The sequence below is a fragment of the Dipodomys spectabilis genome, unplaced genomic scaffold (genome assembly GCF_019054845.1).
Source record: "Dipodomys spectabilis isolate Male_0828 unplaced genomic scaffold, ASM1905484v1 ptg000215l, whole genome shotgun sequence".
NCBI lineage: Eukaryota > Metazoa > Chordata > Mammalia > Rodentia > Heteromyidae > Dipodomys > Dipodomys spectabilis.
In genome coordinates, this window is record NW_024870892.1 from 9475656 (window position 1) to 9494617 (window position 18962).

An 18962-nucleotide genomic window follows, 5' to 3' on the forward strand; every position below is an offset into this window, starting at 1 on the left:
GGCTTTTTGGTGGTTCATTGGGTGGCTTTGAACTGACACCCTCAGATCTCAGCCTCTTAAGTAGCTAGGATTACAGGTGTGAACCACCAGCACCTGACCTATGAGACTCTTATCTCCAATTAACCAGCAAAAAGTCAGAAGTGGAGCTGTGGCTCAAGAGATAGAGCACCAGCCTTATATGAAAAAGCCAAGTAAATGCATGAGACTCTTGAGTTTAAGTCTCAATATGGGGAAAGAAGGGAAGGGGGGGGAAGGGAAGGGAAGGAAAGAAAATGGAAAAGAAGTGTAGAGAAAGAAAGAAAGAAAGATGGAGAGGGGCGGGGAGGATGGGATGGGAAGGGGAAACAAAGGAGGAGGCTACAATGCTTGATAAGAAATGTACTTATTATCTTGCCCATGTAATTGTAACCCCTCTGTACAGCATTTTCTTTTGTCGGTTGTGGGGCAAGCACTCTACCACTTGAGCCACAGCGCCACTTCCGGTTTTCTAGTGGTTTATTGGAGATGAGTTTCACGGACTTTCCTGCCCAGACTGGCTTTGAACCACGATCCTCAGATCTCAGCCTCCTGAGTAGCTAGGATTACAGGTGTGAGCCACCAGCGCCCGGCTGTACAGCATTTTCACAATAAAAAAGAAAGAAAGAGAAAGAGAGAAAGAAAGAAAAGAAAGAGAAAGAGAGAAAGAAAGGAAGGAAGGAAGAAAAGAAAGAAAGAGCAAAAGAAAGAAAGAAAGAAAAGAAAGAAAGAAAAGAAAGAATGAACAGAGGGAGGGAGGGGCTGGGAATGTGGTTCAGTGGTAGAGTGCTTGCCTAGCATACATGAAGTCCTGGGTTCAGTTACTCAGTACCACAGAAAAATCCAGAAGTGGCGCTGTGGCTGAAGGGCTAGAGTACTAGTCTTGAACCAAAGCAGCTCAGGACAGAGCCCAGGCCCTGAGTTCAAACCCCACTAATGAGAAGCCTAGGCCTGCACCTCTACTACATATTGCCTTCTAGAAGTTTCCATCACCATACTCCCATCCTCTTTTTCCCCTTCCCTGGTGGGAATGTGTGCTAGGCCTGGGCTTTTCCCAACACCAGTGGGTTTCGGGGGCCGGGCAGTAGGAGGTGTGGTGCAGAGGGGAGGGCTTGGCCAGTGGCAGGTGCAGAGGCCCCACAGCAGAACAAAGGCTGTAGTCAGGAGGGCGGAGGCATTGGGCTGTGGGCGGCCCTGGAGGGCCCCTGGCACTAGCCACTGGCTGCCTGTCCCCCTGTCATGGTGCCAGGGCCCTGCAGGGTGCACCCAGGCCTTGGGGCTTGGGCAGAGGCGGCAGCAGAGTGGAGGCCTCCTCCTTGGGCTGTTCCACCCAATGACTCAGCCCCAACATGGGCCTCCCCAGGGAAGACAATGGTGGCTTGTGGCTGCCAGAGAGCTTCCTGGCAGGTGTGTGAACTCCAAGGTAAACTTGACCCTGGGGGTGTGGGGATCTCTCAGCCTCAGTCTCTTCATCCATGGAATGGATTTCATCACTCGGGCAGGACACCCAGTCATCAGCTTCTGGCTGTCAACACCACATTTGGCACAAATAAGGGAGGGCTTTTCTTGCCCTCAATGGCAAGGAACTAATGGAGGTTCCAGCCACCAGGGTCCCCAGGCTAGGCATAAAGCCCACACACTACCAGCCCCCTGAGTGACACTGAAGGGCCTCTCTAGGAACACAAGCCTCCATTTTATGGTTTAGCCCCTGAGCATGAGTTGGGGAGAGGCTAGAGTGGGATTGGGGTCCCACTGGGACCTCAGCAGCAGCCTGATCTTCAAGAAACCCTACCAACCCGAGGAGAACCAGAACTAGTGGGATAACCTCAAACTCATGGGGTGAGGGTCGGATCACAGAGAAGAACAGTGGCTGTCAAGGCTGACAAGGATTGGGGGGACCCAGATCTCAGTGGAAGGGTGCCGAGGGAACACAGGCACAAACGAGAACCTGCTAGATGCCCATGGCTGCTTTCTTCCATCTTCCTGATGGGGAAACAGAGGCCCAGAAAGTAGCATGAACTTGTTTAAGGCTGAGTATTGGTGGCTCACACCTGTCATCCTAGCTACTCAAGAGGCTGAGATCTAAGGGTCCTAGTTTGAAGCCAGACTGGGCAGGTCCATTAGGCTCTTATTTCCAATTAAACAGCAAAAAGGCAGAAGTGGAAGTATGGCTTGAGCGGCAGGGTGCCAGCCTGGAGCAAAAAAGCTAAGGATCAGTGCCCAAGCCCTGAGTTCAAGCCCCAGTATTGGTGCACGTGCGTGTGCACATGCATACACACACACACACACACACACACACACAGAACTTTCCCACTTGTCCAAGGTCTCAGGTGAAGGATGAGATTGGAACTCAGACCCCCCAGATTCATACCTTATTCCCCAGATCCACAAATGTGGGGGACTCCTTGGGGTCACAAAGGATCAGATTGTAGGTATAGGAGGAGTGGGCTTGTGGCTTTTTTTTTAGGAGCTCTTAATGTTCCTTCTCTGGTCTCCCGAGAATTCTTAGAAGACTGATCTTGTTTGTTCCAATTGTTCTGATCCCATGGGTCTTGGACCTCAAAGGCTGAAAAGCCCCCTTTTAGGGGCTGGGACCGTCTGACAAAAATGGACACAAAAATTATTAATTGGGGGGGAGGGGTCGTTCATGGGGCTTTAACTCTGGGCCTGGGTACTGTCCCTCAGCTCTTCCGCATAAGGCAAAGCACTCTGCCACTTGAGCCACAGCACCACTTCTGGTTTTCTGGTGGTTCATTGGAGATAAGAGTCTCACGGTCTTTTCTGCCCGGGCTGGCTTTGAACTGCAATCCTCAGATCTCAGCCTCCTGAGTAGCTAGGATTACAGGCATGAGCCACCGGTGTCCGGCTGACACAAACATTATTGAATGTCAGGAAGCCCCTATTCTGTTTTAGTTCTGTCCAAACTCAGGTTCAGATTTTTGCAGATGAGGAAATGGAATCTCAGAAAGGGAAAAGAACAGCCTAGTTGGGCTTCGGTGGCTCACGCTATTCAGGAGGCTGAGATCTGAGGATGGAGGTTCGAAGCCAGCCAGGCAGGAAAATCCACAAGACTTTTTTTTTTTTGGTAGGTTGTGGGTCTTTTTTTTTTTTTTTTTTTTTTGGGTCTGGTCGTGGGGCCTGAACTCTGGGCCTGAGCGCTGTCTCTCAGCTCTTCAGCTCAGGCTAGCTTTCTACCACTTGAGCCACAGCACCACTTCCGGCTTTTTTCTTTTTGCTTATGTGGTGCTGAGGAATCAAACCCAGGGCCTCAGGCATGCAAGGCAAGCACTATACCACTGAGCCAACTTCCCAGCCCAGGTTGTGGGTCTTGAACTCTGGGCTTGGGCAGTGTCCCTCAGCTCTTCAGCTCAAGCCGAGCACTCTACCGCTTGAGCCACAACACCACTTCCATTTTTCTAGTAGTTTTTATTGGAGATAAAAGTCTCACGGACTTTCCTGCCCAGACTGGCTTTGAACCGTGATCCTCAGATCTCAGCCTCCTGAGTAGCTAGGATTACAGGAGTGAGCCACTGGTGCTTGGCTCCACGAGACTCGTATCTACAATTAACTACTCAAAAATCAGAAGTGGCACCGTGGCTCAAATGGTAAAGCACTTGCCTTGAGCAAAAAGAAGCTCAGGGACAGAGCCTAGGCCCAGAGTTCAAACACACACACACACACACACACACACACATACACACACACACACACCCCACCAGCCTACGATCTTCGAAAGGATCTCTAACCCAGAAACTAAGTGAGACTAGGCTTCTCCAGTAATAACGGATCTGATGTCCACTACGGGCCTGAGGTGCACGCTCGCAGTACACAATACGAGAGCCAATCCTAGAAACGCAAAGATGACCAACCCAACCAAACTGAGCGGGCGGTTACGCCAAACTGAGAGTAAAATCCCACTATCCACCCCCTCCCTCCGCGGCCCCACCCTCTAGCGCGTCTCGCGGACTCTCATCCAAAGGGTCCCGCCCCTGCCTGGGGCGGGAACAAGTGGGGCGGGACCTTCTCGCGAATGGCTAAAAAATACCACCAATCATACTTTAGCCTCCTCCGATTGGTCATTCTTACTGTGTCTCATCTTTCAATCTCACAGTTCTTCCCGCTTGCGTCAAAAATAATGCGCTCAACTCTTGTACCCCTCCGCGCAAGGAGATAGTCCCTGCCTCTTCCCGCGCCATGGAAGTCATATCTCTAACCGGCGCACCCACTCTCAGACAGAAGAGAATTTAGAGCTTCAGGTCTTCTTCGAGGGTGATCGGAACTGGTCTGAGTCTTTTGGGGCTGCGCCGGCGGTGCGGAGGGATCCTTGGCGTACAGCCGGGCGGGGTGCGTAGGGGGGCGGGACTTGTCCATGGGCGGGCCCTATCCGGGGCGGAGCCCCGCAGGCGGCGCGGGGCGGGGGGCGGAACATGTCTCCCGCCGCAGGAAGATGAGGCAGCGGCGGCGGCGGCTGCGGGTGTAGCGGGCCGGAGCGGAGCCCGGACCCGACGCGGGCGGCAGGCACCGCGGCCACCGCACGTCGCTGCCCCACCTCCCTGGCTGGCCGCGCGGGGCCGAACGACGCGGCGTGGGGGGGGGAGGAGGGGGCCCGGGCCACGCGCGCGCGCGCCGCCGCCGCCGCCCACGCGCGACCCTCGGGGGCTCGACCGGGACGCCCCTTTGTCCGGGGGGGGGGCCAGTTCATGCCGCCGCCCCCCCGTGCTCCGCGTGCGGGGCTGTGCTGAGCAGGTGAGCGTGCCGAGACCCGGGGCGGGTGGGCAGGGGCGGCGCGCGACGTCGGGCAGCCGCGCCCGGGACCCCCGCCGCTTTGTGCAAAGTTGGCCCCGGCGCCTCCCCCCGCCCCCCGCCGGGCCCACGCGGGGCGCGCTGGGGCCTGGGCCGCGGGCGCCGAGCGGGGCGCGTCCCGCGGGGCGGCCGGGGGCGGCGGGCCGGCCCTGGAGGCATTGTTCTCCAACTTTGCGCGCCGGAGGGGGGCCGCCGACGTGGAGGGCCCCGCGCCGCCCCCCGGCGCCCGCACTTGGGAAACTTTGAGCAGCCCGGAGCCGGCGTGCGGGGGGCGGGGGGGGGGGCGCCCGAGAGAGGTTGTTCCCAACTTCGTGGCGGGGGGCTCCCTGAGCCCCCAGCGTGGGGATCCCGGGGCACCCCCTTCTCCAGGGAGGGGCCCAGCTGGGGTTGGAGTTTGGAGGGGTAGCGGGGGGTGGGGGGGGGGAGAGGAAGGTCCTTTTGTCTGCGCTTAGGAAGGTGCCACCGCGCGCACCGCACGTTTAGGGTGCTGGGCCGGCGCTGGGGGGCTGGGGGCGGGCCGGGCGGGAACATCTGCTCCGCGTTAATGCTGGGGCGCGGCGCGGCCCGGGGTCGAGGACACCGCGGTGGCGCGGCAAGCTTCAAAGGGTTCCCGGGCCGCACCGGCTGCCTGGGGAAAGGGGGGGGTCCTCGAGCCTCCTCCCCTCCCCCCCATAAAAGATGAAACCAAGTGGTTTTCAAACACCTCTCAAGTCCGCCGCTAGTCTCCTCCCCCTAAAGTCCTATGATACCCCCAGAAATCTTTAGTTTCTCTAAAAAGCCTGTTTCAGTCCTCCCCCAAGTCGGCCTGAAAATCGGTTTCAACTAACCCCACATAAAAGTGCGGTTTCGTACTACTCGAAAAAAAAAAAGTTAAGTTTCACACGCCCTCCGAAAAGGAAAATAAAAAGAGACACACACACACACACACACACACACACACACACACACACACACGAGCGAGGGAACACACACACACACACACACACACACACACGAGCGAGGGAGGGGGTGCGACGGGGCGTCCGTTTCACACCCGGTGTTGGAGTTGGCAAACAAAGGGGGGTTCCTCTGCTTTTGAAGTTGGGTCTTCCTCCGCCTCAAACACCCTCTCCCCCGGCCTTCGCGGGTTCTCGGGCGGTCCCTTGCCGAGGGAGTCCTGGAAAAAGTTCTTTGGGAAGGGAGGCCTTGCTCTCACTCCCTCTTTTAGGGTGGGATGGGGCCTGGCAGGTGGAACCCCTTCCCCCACCCCAAAGTGGAGCCCCCTTGGGACTGCCTGGAGGATCCTTGGTCTTGGAACACCACCTCCCCCTCCCCTCCTCTAGAGGTGGGGAGGCAAAGGATGTTTTCAAAGTTGCTTAAAAATAATTGCCGGATACATCATGACAATAAAACAACCTCGGATTTTTTTTTTTCTACTGAATTTACTTGGTTGGGGGAGGAGGGGTTAGTGTGAAGGGAAGCTTAGCAGGTCCCCTGATCAGAGTCTCATTGCTTGAAGTTGTAAAGCCAACAGCGTGGCACCTCCCAGCTTTCTGACTTGTAGATTTATTTCTCATTGGATTTGGGGGTAGCCAGGGTCTTTACCGTGGTGTGACAGCTGCTTGGGGAGGGGAGGGTCCAGCAAATTTCCCTTGGGGCTGGATCTGGACTGTCCCTCCCCTCTAGGGGTTGGGCTACTGGTGTAGCCAGGACAGGGTTGGAAATGAGAATCTGGGAGCCTAACATCCCATTTAAATTGTGCGACTAGTTTCTCTAGTGGTCACCCAGGGAGCTGGGGGGCTTTTGTATTTGACACCCCTCTCCCATTTTTCAGGCTTCTCACATAGTCTTAACAGGGCACCCAATGGGCATCCCAGATTCCCTGTCCCCTTCCCTCAGGACTCTCATAGACTCCAAACTCTCACTTTGGGCATCCCAGATTCCCTGGCCCCTTCCCTCAGGACTCTCATAGACTCCAAACTCTCACTTAACCTATTTCCCACAATCCTCTTGGGTCATACTTATTGAAACTTTTTTCTTCTTCTCCTGTTCATGTGTGCATATTGCTCACCTCTACATATGTCCACTATTTGGGGTTTGTTGCACAGGGCTGTCTCTAGACCTGGGGAAGCCACCCCAATTCCTGCACAGGCCCTTGCTGGAGGATGAACCAGTCCCAGAGAATGGCGCCTGTGGGCACGGACAAGGAACTGAGTGATCTCTTGGACTTCAGTATGGTGAGCCAGCCAGCCTTCTCTGTCTGCCTCCTGCTTCCAGGGTTCACTGGCAGGTTTTTAGGAGGGAAGAAGCATCTGTGAGCCTGGAAGTGTTGGGCCTCCAGCTTACTTGGATGGAAGGCTCCCTAGGTAGAGCTGGGGGGGGTTCCTTTTCCAAAGGCTGACGCGTCCCATGGGTGTATAACTGGAGGGTTTTGCCCAGCCAAAGAATGGATCCATGACTTTACAGGTGGGGAAACAGACTGAGGGTGGGGGTGGGGTGCTGGGCTTGCCCCACCTTAGCTTGGCTGTGTGAGCCATTGTGGCCTGAGGGTTTCAACTAAAATGGGGCTATTTGCTCCATCACAGATGCAGAGAAGGAGAGAGGACTCAGTGCTGAGCCAGCCCACCCTGGGGACCTCAGCCTGCATAGGACTCCCTGCGCCTGTGGCAGAGGATACAATGTGATTCCTCAATTGGTCACACTTACTGGCAGGTGGGGTGGAGTGGATGGGCCATGAACCCCATGTGAGTGAGTAGGGATTTGTGAATAGAGCTGGGCCTGGAGGTGGGACCTCGTTCACACACCCGGTTAGTTACAGTAAAGGTCATGGTTGGGGAGAGACACCCTCCCCAGATGGTCAAAGGGGCCCTGAATGGCCCATTTTCCAGCTGTGTAGATGGAGCTCAGAGATGGTGCTGGCTTAGAAAAAAGTCCCAGCACAGACTGGCCTAGCCAGGCAGAGAAACCAGAACTCCCTCAAAAGCTGGGAGCTGGTGGGACTCTGGAAGGCATAGGCCCCTCCGTTTACCAGTCTGTGCAGTAAGATCTCCCCCATAGGTATCAACCCCTGAACCATGACTTTTTCTTTCTCACTTGAATGTGGCTAATTCCCTAAATCCTGCCTCCATCCTCCCAAGCTCCATGTTGTCTGAAACAGCTGGGGAAAGGTACTTTCAGTCTGAATCGAACCCTTCCTGGTTGACAACCTGGGCCCCTAAGGCTGTCAAAAACAAAAGTCCCCAAACTGAAACGGCACCAGCCACCCTGCAGAAAAACAGCCCACGCGACAGAGCGGCCGAGGTTCCGGAAGGACCATGCTGGTATTTTTAAGTGCTGTTTTATTTTTGCCTCCTTGGCTGAGTAACCAGAGGTACAATTCAGTTTGTATGCGTGTGTGTGTGTTGTTAAACTGACAGGTCACAGCCTACTGGGCCAGAACACACCAGCTTGAGGGTGTAGGCTCATCCTCATGGGAGCAGTCAGCCCCACAGTGTCTTCCATCCAAATGCCCTGAGCCCCTTGTCCAAGCTATCTCCCCAAGACATTGCACAGCTGAGAGTCTGAAAGTGAGGAACTTGCCTCTCTGAGTGTTCTACGTCTAGGTCTCGCACAGTGCTGGTGGGAGAGCAGAGACGGCCCTTTACCCCCACCCATTGCTCTTCAGGACCCCCACAGCCACCTATGCTGCTTGCCTTAGCAACAGGGAGTTAAAGTATTTGTTTGAGCAAGACCTTTAATTTGAGCCATGCACAGCAAAGAAAGCTCTTCCTTGGGCCAGGGGTCACAGGAGCAGAGAAAGACTGCTTTCAAAATAAGTACAGAGAAAATATACGTGTTCTGTTAGAATCCCACTAGCATCAGATCCTAGACTTGAACTTCCTTGTCTGAGAAGAGTGAATAGCTCGAAGAACATGGAAGTGGGATGGGTGTCCTGGAAACCCTCTTCATGGGTCTAGGATTGTCCCTGGGCCTGAGGAACAAACTGGCAGGGCAAAAGGGGAGGCCCTGTGGCCCCTCTGCCATTGGTGACCAGCACTCTACAGTGTGCACAGGTCTGTCTGCAGCCCTTCCCACATAGCCAGCATCCTGAGTCCATTTGGCCAGAGAGGAAACCTAGAGGTATAGGGTGGGTCTGGGCTGATCAGGAAGCTTGCAGAACTCATGGAACAGTTCCCAGTACCTTCTGGGCAAATACCACATCAATGTAACCCTAGTAATCAAGGATAAAGCATGTGGGAATAGAAACCAACCACTTTCTCAAGGCTGCAAGCCTCAGTTTCCCCATTGGGATCTGATCTTGGGAAACCAGCGGTGTCAGTGTGAGAGGATGTGGACCAGGTGGAAACCATGAGTAACTTAGTATAGCTTGGCCTCTTAGCAGTGAGATGTGTCCAGCCCCACTTGCCAGACTGAGTTTCCTCTTGTGTAGAATGAGAGTGGAGACTGGAATCTGCTTCCCAGGTCCAATTCCTGGAGATTCTAGACCCACAACTGCTTAGCTGGCTCAAAGGTGTTGGGAGTTTGGGGATGGGGGTTGACTCTACCCAGCAGCCTTGACCCCTTGTCCATCCCCTAAAGCCATCTGGGCCCTGCTTGGAGTGACTTTGGAGAGCCAACCTCATGGAGCAGGGCAGGGATGCACTTTTTTTTTTCCTGTGGCCCAAGGGTTTGTTGATAGTGGGTCTTTGAGGTAATACTGCTAAGCTGTTTAATCATTAGAGACTTAGCACCCTGAGTCTGATTGAGCCAATATGGAGTTGAGAGCAGTAGATGGCAGCCTCATAACCATGGCGTCTGGGCTAACTGCAGTGTCATTTGGACGTCAGATAGAGTTGGACACTTCATGTCAAGTGTCCAGCTCTATCCAGACTTGAGCGTCAGTTTCCTCTTCTGACCTATGCCTTATTATTCCTGCCTATCAGGTGTGGTATGAGTATACAGTCCACATAAGGGCTGTTTCACCCTGACCCATGGTTCCTGCACAGGCGGCAACAGTTACATAGGCCCGGGCTTGAGCATTTGAGGTCTGAGCCTCTTGTTCTTCCACATGTTCACCAACACCTTACTTTTCTAAGTTGAAGCTGAAGGAAAACTTCAGGTCACTGTTGGAGCCCATGAACTGCAGTCCTTGCCTAGAAAGCTTGTTGCCTAGACAGGTTACATTCAGACCCATTCCCACCCCACCTAATAGCACAAACCTGTAGCAAAAACCTGGGACCTGAAGGCCTGGTGGGCAGTGTGAGGGCATGCCAGCAGCCAGGATTGCTGTGACCTTATCCCAGGCTGTTGGTACGGGGGGTACACCCAGCTTCAGGGAATAGCAGGCCTCAGGTGTCAGGTCGATGGTGGGCAAATATCCCTGTATACATCTCAGTCCCTAGCATCTCTGAGCTCTGCCCCTGTAAGGAGCCGAGAAGCATGGTCTTGTATTTGGAGCCTGTCCTCACTGCTGTCCTCTGTCTCCTGCAGATGTTCCCGCTGCCTGTGGCCAACGGAAAGGGCCGGCCTGCCTCCCTGGCTGGAGCCCAGTTTGGAGGTTCAGGTAAGACTATGTGGAGAGTCAGCTAGAGACCATATAGGGCAGGAAAAAGGTCCCCTGGGGGGTCAGTGGGGAGGATATACACTTGTGGCATTGGAGACAGCAAGCCAAAGAGCATCCCAAGTTAGCTGTCTATATTCAGAATTGACTCTGGCCTGAGAGCATGGTGTCCCCCACATCTTGTCCTGAGTTGGGTTGGGACTGGGTGAAATTCCTCTGGGGACAAAGCTGTGCCCACGTCTACATGTGGATGGGGCTCAGGCCTTGTCATGTCCAGTCTATCCATGGGGAAACTGAAGTGCTCGCCCAAGCTTCCCACCTTGTAAGCCCTGCTGAAGCTTGGTCTGCCTTGTCATTTGCATCCAGGAGGTATTAGACACTCACAATGCCCACCCCTTACTGCTGAGCCACCCTAGTTTCTGAGGATCAAGGGGGCCTCTGGGATCAGACCTTTGAGCACTAACAGTGGAAACATCCCAGGCCAGTCCGAGCAAGTTAGTTACTCTGTCTGACGGTGACTGGTCAAGAACAGCAAGATAGAGCAGCAGGCTCAAGTCTTGAGCATAGCAAGGGTTTGGGGCTGCCCAGCCTGGAGGGGTCCAAAGCTGGGGAAAGTATCCAGAGCCCAAGAGCAGAGGAAGGGAGCTAATAGCTGTGGGAAGTAGGCTCAAGAGGGCAGAGGGAGCCCTGGGATGATGGGATGGGATGACTAGGGTAGGCCAATTGGTGAAGGCCCGGGGCTTCACAGTAGGTGCCTTGGGTCTTTGTTCCTGAGACTGTGGAAAGCCATGGAGGGTGTAGGGCAGAGGTCATCCTTCAGATTGGAACCCACCCTGGCTGTGGGCAGGGCTTGGTGGGGAGGTTGGGCAGATGCTAGTTGCCAGTGCATCTGGCTGTCTTCATGCCCTTGAGTGTCTTACTAGGGGCTTAGAATCGGGCCTCCCCAGATGTGTCCTTCTCAGCCCTAGATAGAACAAGCTCTGTCTTATGGTGACCTCTGAGGCCCATTGGGGAGTGACCTATAAGCTGTGGCCCTAGGACAGGGGTTTGAATTTATTTGCACACTCCACCCCCAAAGGAAGGCCCTCAGCCCCTGGCCTGCTGGCCTTCCCTTCTGTTGAGGAAGTGACTGTGGAGCTGGTCAGGACTCCTAGAGACATGGAAATCCCCACAGGCCCCCACTGCCACAGAAGCAGCCCCCAACACCATTAGACTGAGGCTTCTAGCCTCAGACAGGGTTAGGCCACTGTCCACCCTGAGCATGGAGGGAGAAGTGGAGGCTTCAGTCCTCATCCACTGTCCATCTACCCTCTAGCCCTTCCTAGATGTGCAGCCAAGGCCAGCATCTCCAGTTTGCAGAGCCACAGTGCAGACATAGGTCCCTAGGCCTGAGACTATTGCTCACTGGGCCCTGGCTGGCTGGCAGAACTGGACCCTGTGGACATTGCAAGTTGGTTTTCATGGTTCCTGTCCACTCTGCTCTGCCCACTCTTGACCTTTGGCCTCATGCGTCAGGGTCTGGGGAGGCATGTCAGGTTCATTTCTTGCTGTGGAGGTACAGATATAGTAGTCTTCATCTTGCCCTCCCCTCCCCATTGTACAGTTGTAGCAGGTAATGCCAGTAGCTCCAAGGGCATCAGGGACACAGAGACCTGAGACACATTCTTCTCACAAATGTGTACCAGACAGGCCTATCACTTGCCAGATGATGTCGCTTTTACAATCCTAGGTTTTCTTGTCTTCAGAAGGATCATCTGCCCCATTCACAGAGAATGTAGCAGGTCTGTGGACATGAGAGGGCTGGGGTTGCCCACTCTCAGGCCTCTCCCCACCGGCTGCCACTCCACGGAACCAAGAACCCCAGAGAGGGCCTTGGTGGTCCACCAGTGGGTGGTGAGCAACTATCTTAGCTTCCTGGGCCATTCCCTGGGTGAATTTCCCCTTACTCATTTGAGCCCTTATTTTAGAGTCAATCAACTTTTTTTTTTTTTTCTAGCAAGCATTTTAAAGTCATAGTTGCAAGAAGATGCAGAGATGCATATGGAGAGGGCCCATGTGCCCAGGGTGGCAGCCTGTGCATCTGCCATATAGCAAGACGCATGCAAGGATGAAGTGGTCACTGCCTGGTATTACATATGTATGCAGGCTGATGTTCTGTGTGGTTTTATCCCTGTGGATAAAACTGGCATTGTGCTTGTTCCTCAGAATGGTCTCCCCATCTATCACTCCTCACCCTCCCCCCAGCCTGTGCAAATGGAGGTTCCCTCTTATTGCTGAGGGATCAGCTCTTTAAGGATCAGTGTACATGGCTGTTTCCTAAGCATTACATGTATTGTATTATGCCTGGGTCATGGCCTAAGAACTCCCAGTGCTCACAGGTTGAATGTACATCGCTATTTCCTAAGCATTGCATATATTGTACTATCCTTGAGCCATGACCTAAGAACTCCCAGTGTTCCCAGGTTGAATTCAAAGTTGCAGTGATCCCTGCTATAATAGAAGGGATAATGAAACTCCAGTTTCATTCCAGCTGTCTAATACTGCCTCCCAGTAGTGTCCTGATCCCCACCTAGAATGACTCTTGTTGATTTGTGTAGAACCAATCATAGTCCTCAACATGCTAATTAGGTGGGGTAGCGCAAAGGAAACAAGTATCAAGGTTCAGAAGTTAATCATCAGAATAAACTCAGGGAAGTTTTTTTTTTTTTTTCTGGTCGTGGGGCCTGAACTCTGGGCCTGGGCGCTGTCCCTCAGCTCTTCAGCTCAAAGCTAGCACTCTGTATCACTTGAGCCACAGAGCCACGTCCAGCTTTTTCTGCTTATGTGGTCCTGAGGAATTGAACCCAGGGCCTGGTGCATGCAAGGCAAGCACTCTACCACTGAGCCACCTTCCCAGCCCTCAGGGAAGTCTCCCTTGATCACATTTACAGAGAGGATTGGGTGTGGGTAGCTTTACATTTTCCGTGATGCCTTCTAGGCTTTCCTCCTTCTTTCTACCTGGTGCCCCTGGCATCCCTTAGCCTTTGCACTTTTGCCTTGGTTAACTTTGCCCTGTCCTTGTGCTCCGCCCAGCGCCATGCTTTCTGCATCCTGTGACCTCAGTTGCTGTTTCTAGATCTTGGTGGCAGGGTTGACCACAGGAACCCACCCCACGCAAGTGGCAGTTGACCTGCTAAGAGCAGGCCTTCTCCACCCTCTTGGCTAGCCTGACACTGGCTGTCAATTCCAGATAGGCCTGTCTGTCTGTCCATCTTTATCACATTCAGGATTCTCCTGACCCCACTGATCCACACAAGAGTAATGGGCAGCGCCACATCTAGGGTCTGTCTCTGGGTTCCCTCTCTGGGTCCTGAGGCTCTCTCCTTTATCAAGCAGAGCATCTTATGCGTGGCCCCCTCTGAGAATGTCTGCTCCCAGAAGCTGCAGCTCAGCCACCAGCCACAGCTTCCCGGGGGCTGTGTTCCTCTCTGCTGTGCCTCTCCTCGCTTAGAACAACCTCTGAGAAGTGGGGTCCACCATGCCAGCCAAAGGAGAGGTGTTTGCTGCTGAAATTTTGGGTTTTCCTTCCACTTGCCCCAAGCAAGAATTCTCACAGAAGCCATGTAAGCCTTGTTTGAAAATGTTCTGGTGTGGGTGACTTTCATGGCACAAAGTCAGTGGCCTGTCATTTTGCCTAAGCCCCAGGAGGCAGCCTGAGTCCAGTCCCAACACTGAGTTTTCCTCCCGTCCCTTTGTCCTTGCTTTGCTGCCTCCTGTGTTATCTATTTTATTGATTGGCCCTCCAAGGAACCTGCTTCACAAGGAATCAATACGTATCCATCGATGTCTTTCTTCTCTTCTACTTTTTATCTTACCTCCTCCTGCTTAAAGTTTTTTTTCTTCCTTCTTTGTGGACTGAGAATTGAAGGCCTCATTTGCTAGCTCTCTCCTGTTTGGTAACCGAGGTGCTGAGGGTTGGAAGCTTTCCTCTGAGGACCACCTAGTCCTATCCCACTGGCTACAATAATGCAGAGTTTTGTTGAATGACAGACACTAGACTAAATTTTTTTCTTCTTCTTGAGTCAAGTTGTTTGAGAGATTGGAGTGCTCAGCTTAGGGGAGAGGGCCTTTTTTGGTAGTGGAGATTGAACCCAGTGTCCTCAGCTATTTTTTTGTGTGTGTGGTGGGGGGTGTTGTCGGTCATGGGGCTTGAACTCAGGGCCTGAGCGCTGTCCCTCAGCTCTTAAGCTCAAGGCTAGCGCTCTACCACTTGAGCCACAGCGCCACTTCCAGTTTTCTGGTAGTTTTATTGGAGATAAGAGTCTCACGGGCTTTCCTGCCCAGGCTGGCTTTGAACTGCAGTCCTCAGATCTTAGCCTCCTGAGTAGCTAGGATTACAGGCCACCGGCACCCAGCCCCTTCAGCTATTTTTGAGACCTGGTCGCACTGTGTGGTCCAGGCTGACCTGGAACTCACCATTATCTTTCCTGTTCAGTGTTTCTCGCCCTTGAGAATACCTCAGGCAGAGCCTCAGGTTGCCTGCAAACTTGTGTTCAGAGGTCCAGCATTAGGGGGAATCTTTCTGTTATCTTGAGGTCACCTATCTGATATTTGCAGCACTGATAGCAGGGCAGCTTCTGTAGCTGGCAGCCATGTTTCCCTCAGTTATTATTTATGGGCTTAATAGACCCTCACACTTGGACAGTTTCTGTGTATTAGGGAGGCCTTCAGGCTGGGGTTTCTTCTCTGAAGACTTAGCAGGGACCTGACCTCTGTCACCCTGGATGCTCCAAGAGTGATTGCAGCCTCTTCCTTCTCTTCTCCTCCCCAGCCCCAAACTCCAGGTATTCTTGCTCAGGCTGAGGGACCCACTGGCCTAAGTATAGATATCAGTATTTGGGAGGCAAAGGGTTATGAATTCAAGACCAGCATAGGTATGTAATGAGAACTTACTTTAAAAAGGAAAAGGAATTGTACAGATGGAAAATAAGCTTTGTGTTGTAGCACAAAGGGGCAGAAAATGAGCGAGAGGCTGGGTAGGAGTGTGTCCTCACCCCTGACAGCACTTCTCTCTGAACTGAGATACACAGCAATTAACAATTGCCCTGCCTAAAAGGTTACAAGCAGGCCTCCCCGGATTCATGCTAAATTCAAGCTATATTTCCAGGAGGCCAGAAATAGGTCCCAGAGGAGACAGACCAGGTGGTAGACCAGCATTCTAGATCCTCCAGATTATAATTAAGGACTGGAGACACAGCTTAAGTGGTAGAATGCTAGCCATGAGTAAGAAAGCTAAGCCAGAGCCCAAGGTCCTGAATTCCAGATATCCTCCCTGTCCCTCATTCCTCTCCCCTATAAAAAAAAGAGAAGAAACAAAAAGAAACTTGGAATTCAGTGCTGTTTGCCCAAGCATATAATCAATCCTAGGTACTCGGGAAAGTTGAGACCTGGAAAGGATCAGAGTTTGAGGCTAGCCCACACAGAAAAGTTCAAGAGATTCCATCTCCAGTTACCAGTAAAAAGCAGGGTGGGAGGTATGGCTCAAGTGGTAAAAGCACTAGCTGTGAGAAGCAAGCTAATCCCCAAAGCATGAGGCCCTTAGTACTGGGCCCCCAAAAATAGAGATTGAGGGCCAGGAATGTGGCTTAGCAGTAGAGTACTTGCCTAGTATGCATGAAGCCCTGGATTCCATTCCTCAGCACCACATAAACAGAAAAGGCCAGAAGTGGCACTGTGGCTCAAGTAGTAGAGTGCTAGCCTTGAGCAAAAGAAGCTCTGGGACAGTACCCAGGCCCTGAGTTCAAGCCCCAGGATTGGCAAAAAAAAAAAAACTGAAGTTAAGAGGAGGCAGTGAACGAGCTGCTAGGCACAGAGACTGTTGCTGCTCTGAAGTCACACTGAGCACCAGCTAACAGTTGATGCTGAGGAATTGTTCAGTTCTGAGTGTGGTCCTGGAATAAGAAGGTGGTGATCATAATCTTCCTTAGTATACATGGGGTAGTTCTAGGAGCTCCACAGATAACAATGTCCAAACCCCTCGTGCAGCCTGGCATCACATTTACCCAGATCCTGCACACCTCCCATAGTCTTAATACCTGGTGTATGTTCACACTCTATATACAGTTGTAGTACTACATCAGTGGGAACAAGAGTCAGAAGAAATATCTGTCTGTGCTCAGTGCAGGTAGAGGTGTTTTTGAGTATTTTCCATGCCAGCTTGGCTGATGCCCCAATGAAGAGCCTTAGAATATTGAGTTTAACTGTGTTCTGTCTTTCGCGAAATACCTCTGATACCAAGATCACTGGCCACACAGAGGTTTTCCACTAGTTTAAACCATGTAAAACTGGAGGTTCTTTCCCTGGTCCCGCTGGCCACCTGTGAAGCTTTTCATAGCTTCATGTGTCTGCAGGTGGAAATTTGTTGTCATGGCATGTTCTCTTGGAGACATGGTTGTTACCTCTGAGTGAAATGAATGTTTGTGGAGCCAGTTAGGGCCTCTGTCTTAGATCACACGTGAGATGGGACACAGAGTGCTCAGCTATGCGAGGATGTCAAGGTGATATCCCTGAAGATGTGTAGACCATGTGGCAGGAGGCACGGGTCCCAATTCACATGAGGAAAAGAAGAGAGAAATGAAGTCAGTTTGGTCTTCACCCTAAGGGCCGTGGGCGCTATGAGCAGGTGTTGGAGGGAGGGAGGACAACCAGGTTTTGTTTCAGTCAAGCTACCTGAGGCCTTTGCTGCATGCAGGTTGTGTCAGACTGTTTTGAGACCATACGAATGAGGAGTGATGAACCTCCTGGGGGTTTCACCTGAGCCCCTGGTACTGAAGTGTAAGGATTAATGAGCTAGCACCCCTCATTTACACTGGCCACCCATCCTCACAGTGAGTGGGTGGATAGCAGAGACCTCCTATCCACCATGGTGGCTGAGGAACTGCAGGCATGGCGGGCCTGGACTCTGTGCCAGGAAAACTTGTTTTACAAACATGATCAAACAAGGGGAGACTTGGTTCAGTGACGAAGGATTGCCAAGCTCTGAAGGAGAATGGGAATGGGCACATAAGCCACAGGGCCCTAACCAGATTGGTGGAGACTTGAGTAAGCCCCTCCCTCCCTGATACCAAGCCAGAGTAGCCAAGGCTTCTCTGCCGTGCATGGAGCTATTACAGCTCCCTGGTCAGTGGGTGCGCCAGCCTCCTCCTTGGCTGAGATTGTTGAGCCCTGGGCAGATGTGGGCAAGGCCCATTGCCTCCTGTGTGCACCCTGGCCCTTGCCCAGCCTCACTCTTCCATACTGCACCTCCAGTGTAAAGAAAAGGAATCATAAAAATTACACCCCTATGGCAACTTCTTATTCTATTAGTACGTTTTAATTAGTAGACAAGTATGTGCTGTTATGAATATTCATGATTGGGTTATTAAAATGCATAATTAATCAGTGGGAGAATTTTAATAACTATTAATGGTGTGGGGGAGGGGCCTTGCTATTTTTGTTCTTTCTAGAAAGGGAGGGCCAAGGGCCAATCCAGGGGGCTCCAGGAAAGGCAGAGTAGAACTCCATTCTGTTTGGGGCCATCTGGGAACCCCCTCATCATTGCCAGGCCCCTTGGGTGCTGAGTTTGAATGCTGTTCAGTCATGCCCTGCCAGCTGTCTTCGGGAGGAGTACCATAATTTGCCACTTGAGGGTCCTGGAGCCTCTGAGGGTACATCATTGGTGTCCATGGGGTGGGAGCCCATCTGGGTGTGGGTGGGGGTGTCAGCCAGTGGGATGGGAGGGGGCACAGGCAGGCCCAAGGTGCTCAGCCCACCAACTACTACCTTATTAGGACCCCAGGTAAGGTCCAGATACCCTAGGCTAGGTGACATGTGACAGTGGTATTCCCAGAGCCCATGAGACTGCTTCCCGTTTACTCCCCTTCTCCCCCCCCCCCCCCCACAACATGCCAAGGCAACATCCTAGCCCCATACCCAAAATCACATTGGAAAATTTTGATTTAGAAACAAAAATCTAAATGATGTATGAATATTCATTGAGTTGAGATTAATATGCATAATTATGCAAATTAGACAGCAATTAAACACCAGTTCTCCAGGGAGAATGATTAACACAAAGGCACGGAAATAGAAAGATGTGATTTGAAAGAAGTTTCTGGTGTGGGGAGCAGGGGAGGGAGAGTGGAGGGCGGTGCGGGAGCCACTGGTGTGCAGTGCGAGGGGGTGGTGCCGCCGGGGCCTCCAGTTGGACTGGGTCATAGCCCACACATACAGATGGGAAACTGAGTCGCAACCCAGCCATGTGGCCAGGTAGGGGTATTCTGCTCCTATTCCAAGAGCTGAGCTCTGTAGCCCTCTCTGGGATAGGACACCTGGCCCCGAAGGAGCCTCGCAGGCTGCCTGTGAACAACATTCTGGAGTCCTGGGTAGTTAGTTTCCTGTATGCATGGTGGGGGAGATAAAGAGCCCCACCCTGCCTTGCCCTGCCTCTCAGGACAAGGTCCTTATCCCCCGGCGGGTTAACCCCTGCCATACTGCAGGCCCTGGTCTCAAGGCTAAGCTACAGGAGCAGGCTGAGATCCCTCCATGTGCTCTCCTCCAAGCAGGCCCTGTCTCTTGCCACCAGCCCCCCACCTCGTGGGCAGTCCTC

The 18962-nt window shown here is 52.9% G+C and overlaps 1 protein-coding gene across 10 annotated transcripts in view; it reads left to right on the forward strand.

Annotated features, from left to right (window-relative positions):
• Nucleotides 1-4618: 4618 nt before the first annotated feature.
• Nucleotides 4619-18962, forward strand: part of Tcf3 (transcription factor 3) — a 30746-nt gene continuing 16402 nt past the window's right edge. For 8 of the 10 annotated variants that reach the window (XM_042697146.1, XM_042697151.1, XM_042697153.1 and 5 more), the window contains exons 1-3: nt 4620-4761; nt 6906-7034; nt 10267-10339. In XM_042697146.1, the coding sequence (XP_042553080.1) occupies nt 6963-7034; nt 10267-10339 (145 nt within the window). In that variant the 5' untranslated portion in view covers nt 4620-4761; nt 6906-6962. Of the gene's footprint in view, nt 4762-6905; nt 7035-10266; nt 10340-18962 lie in introns of all 10 variants that reach the window. The other 2 variants (XM_042697156.1, XM_042697152.1) reach the window with 2 other exon arrangements.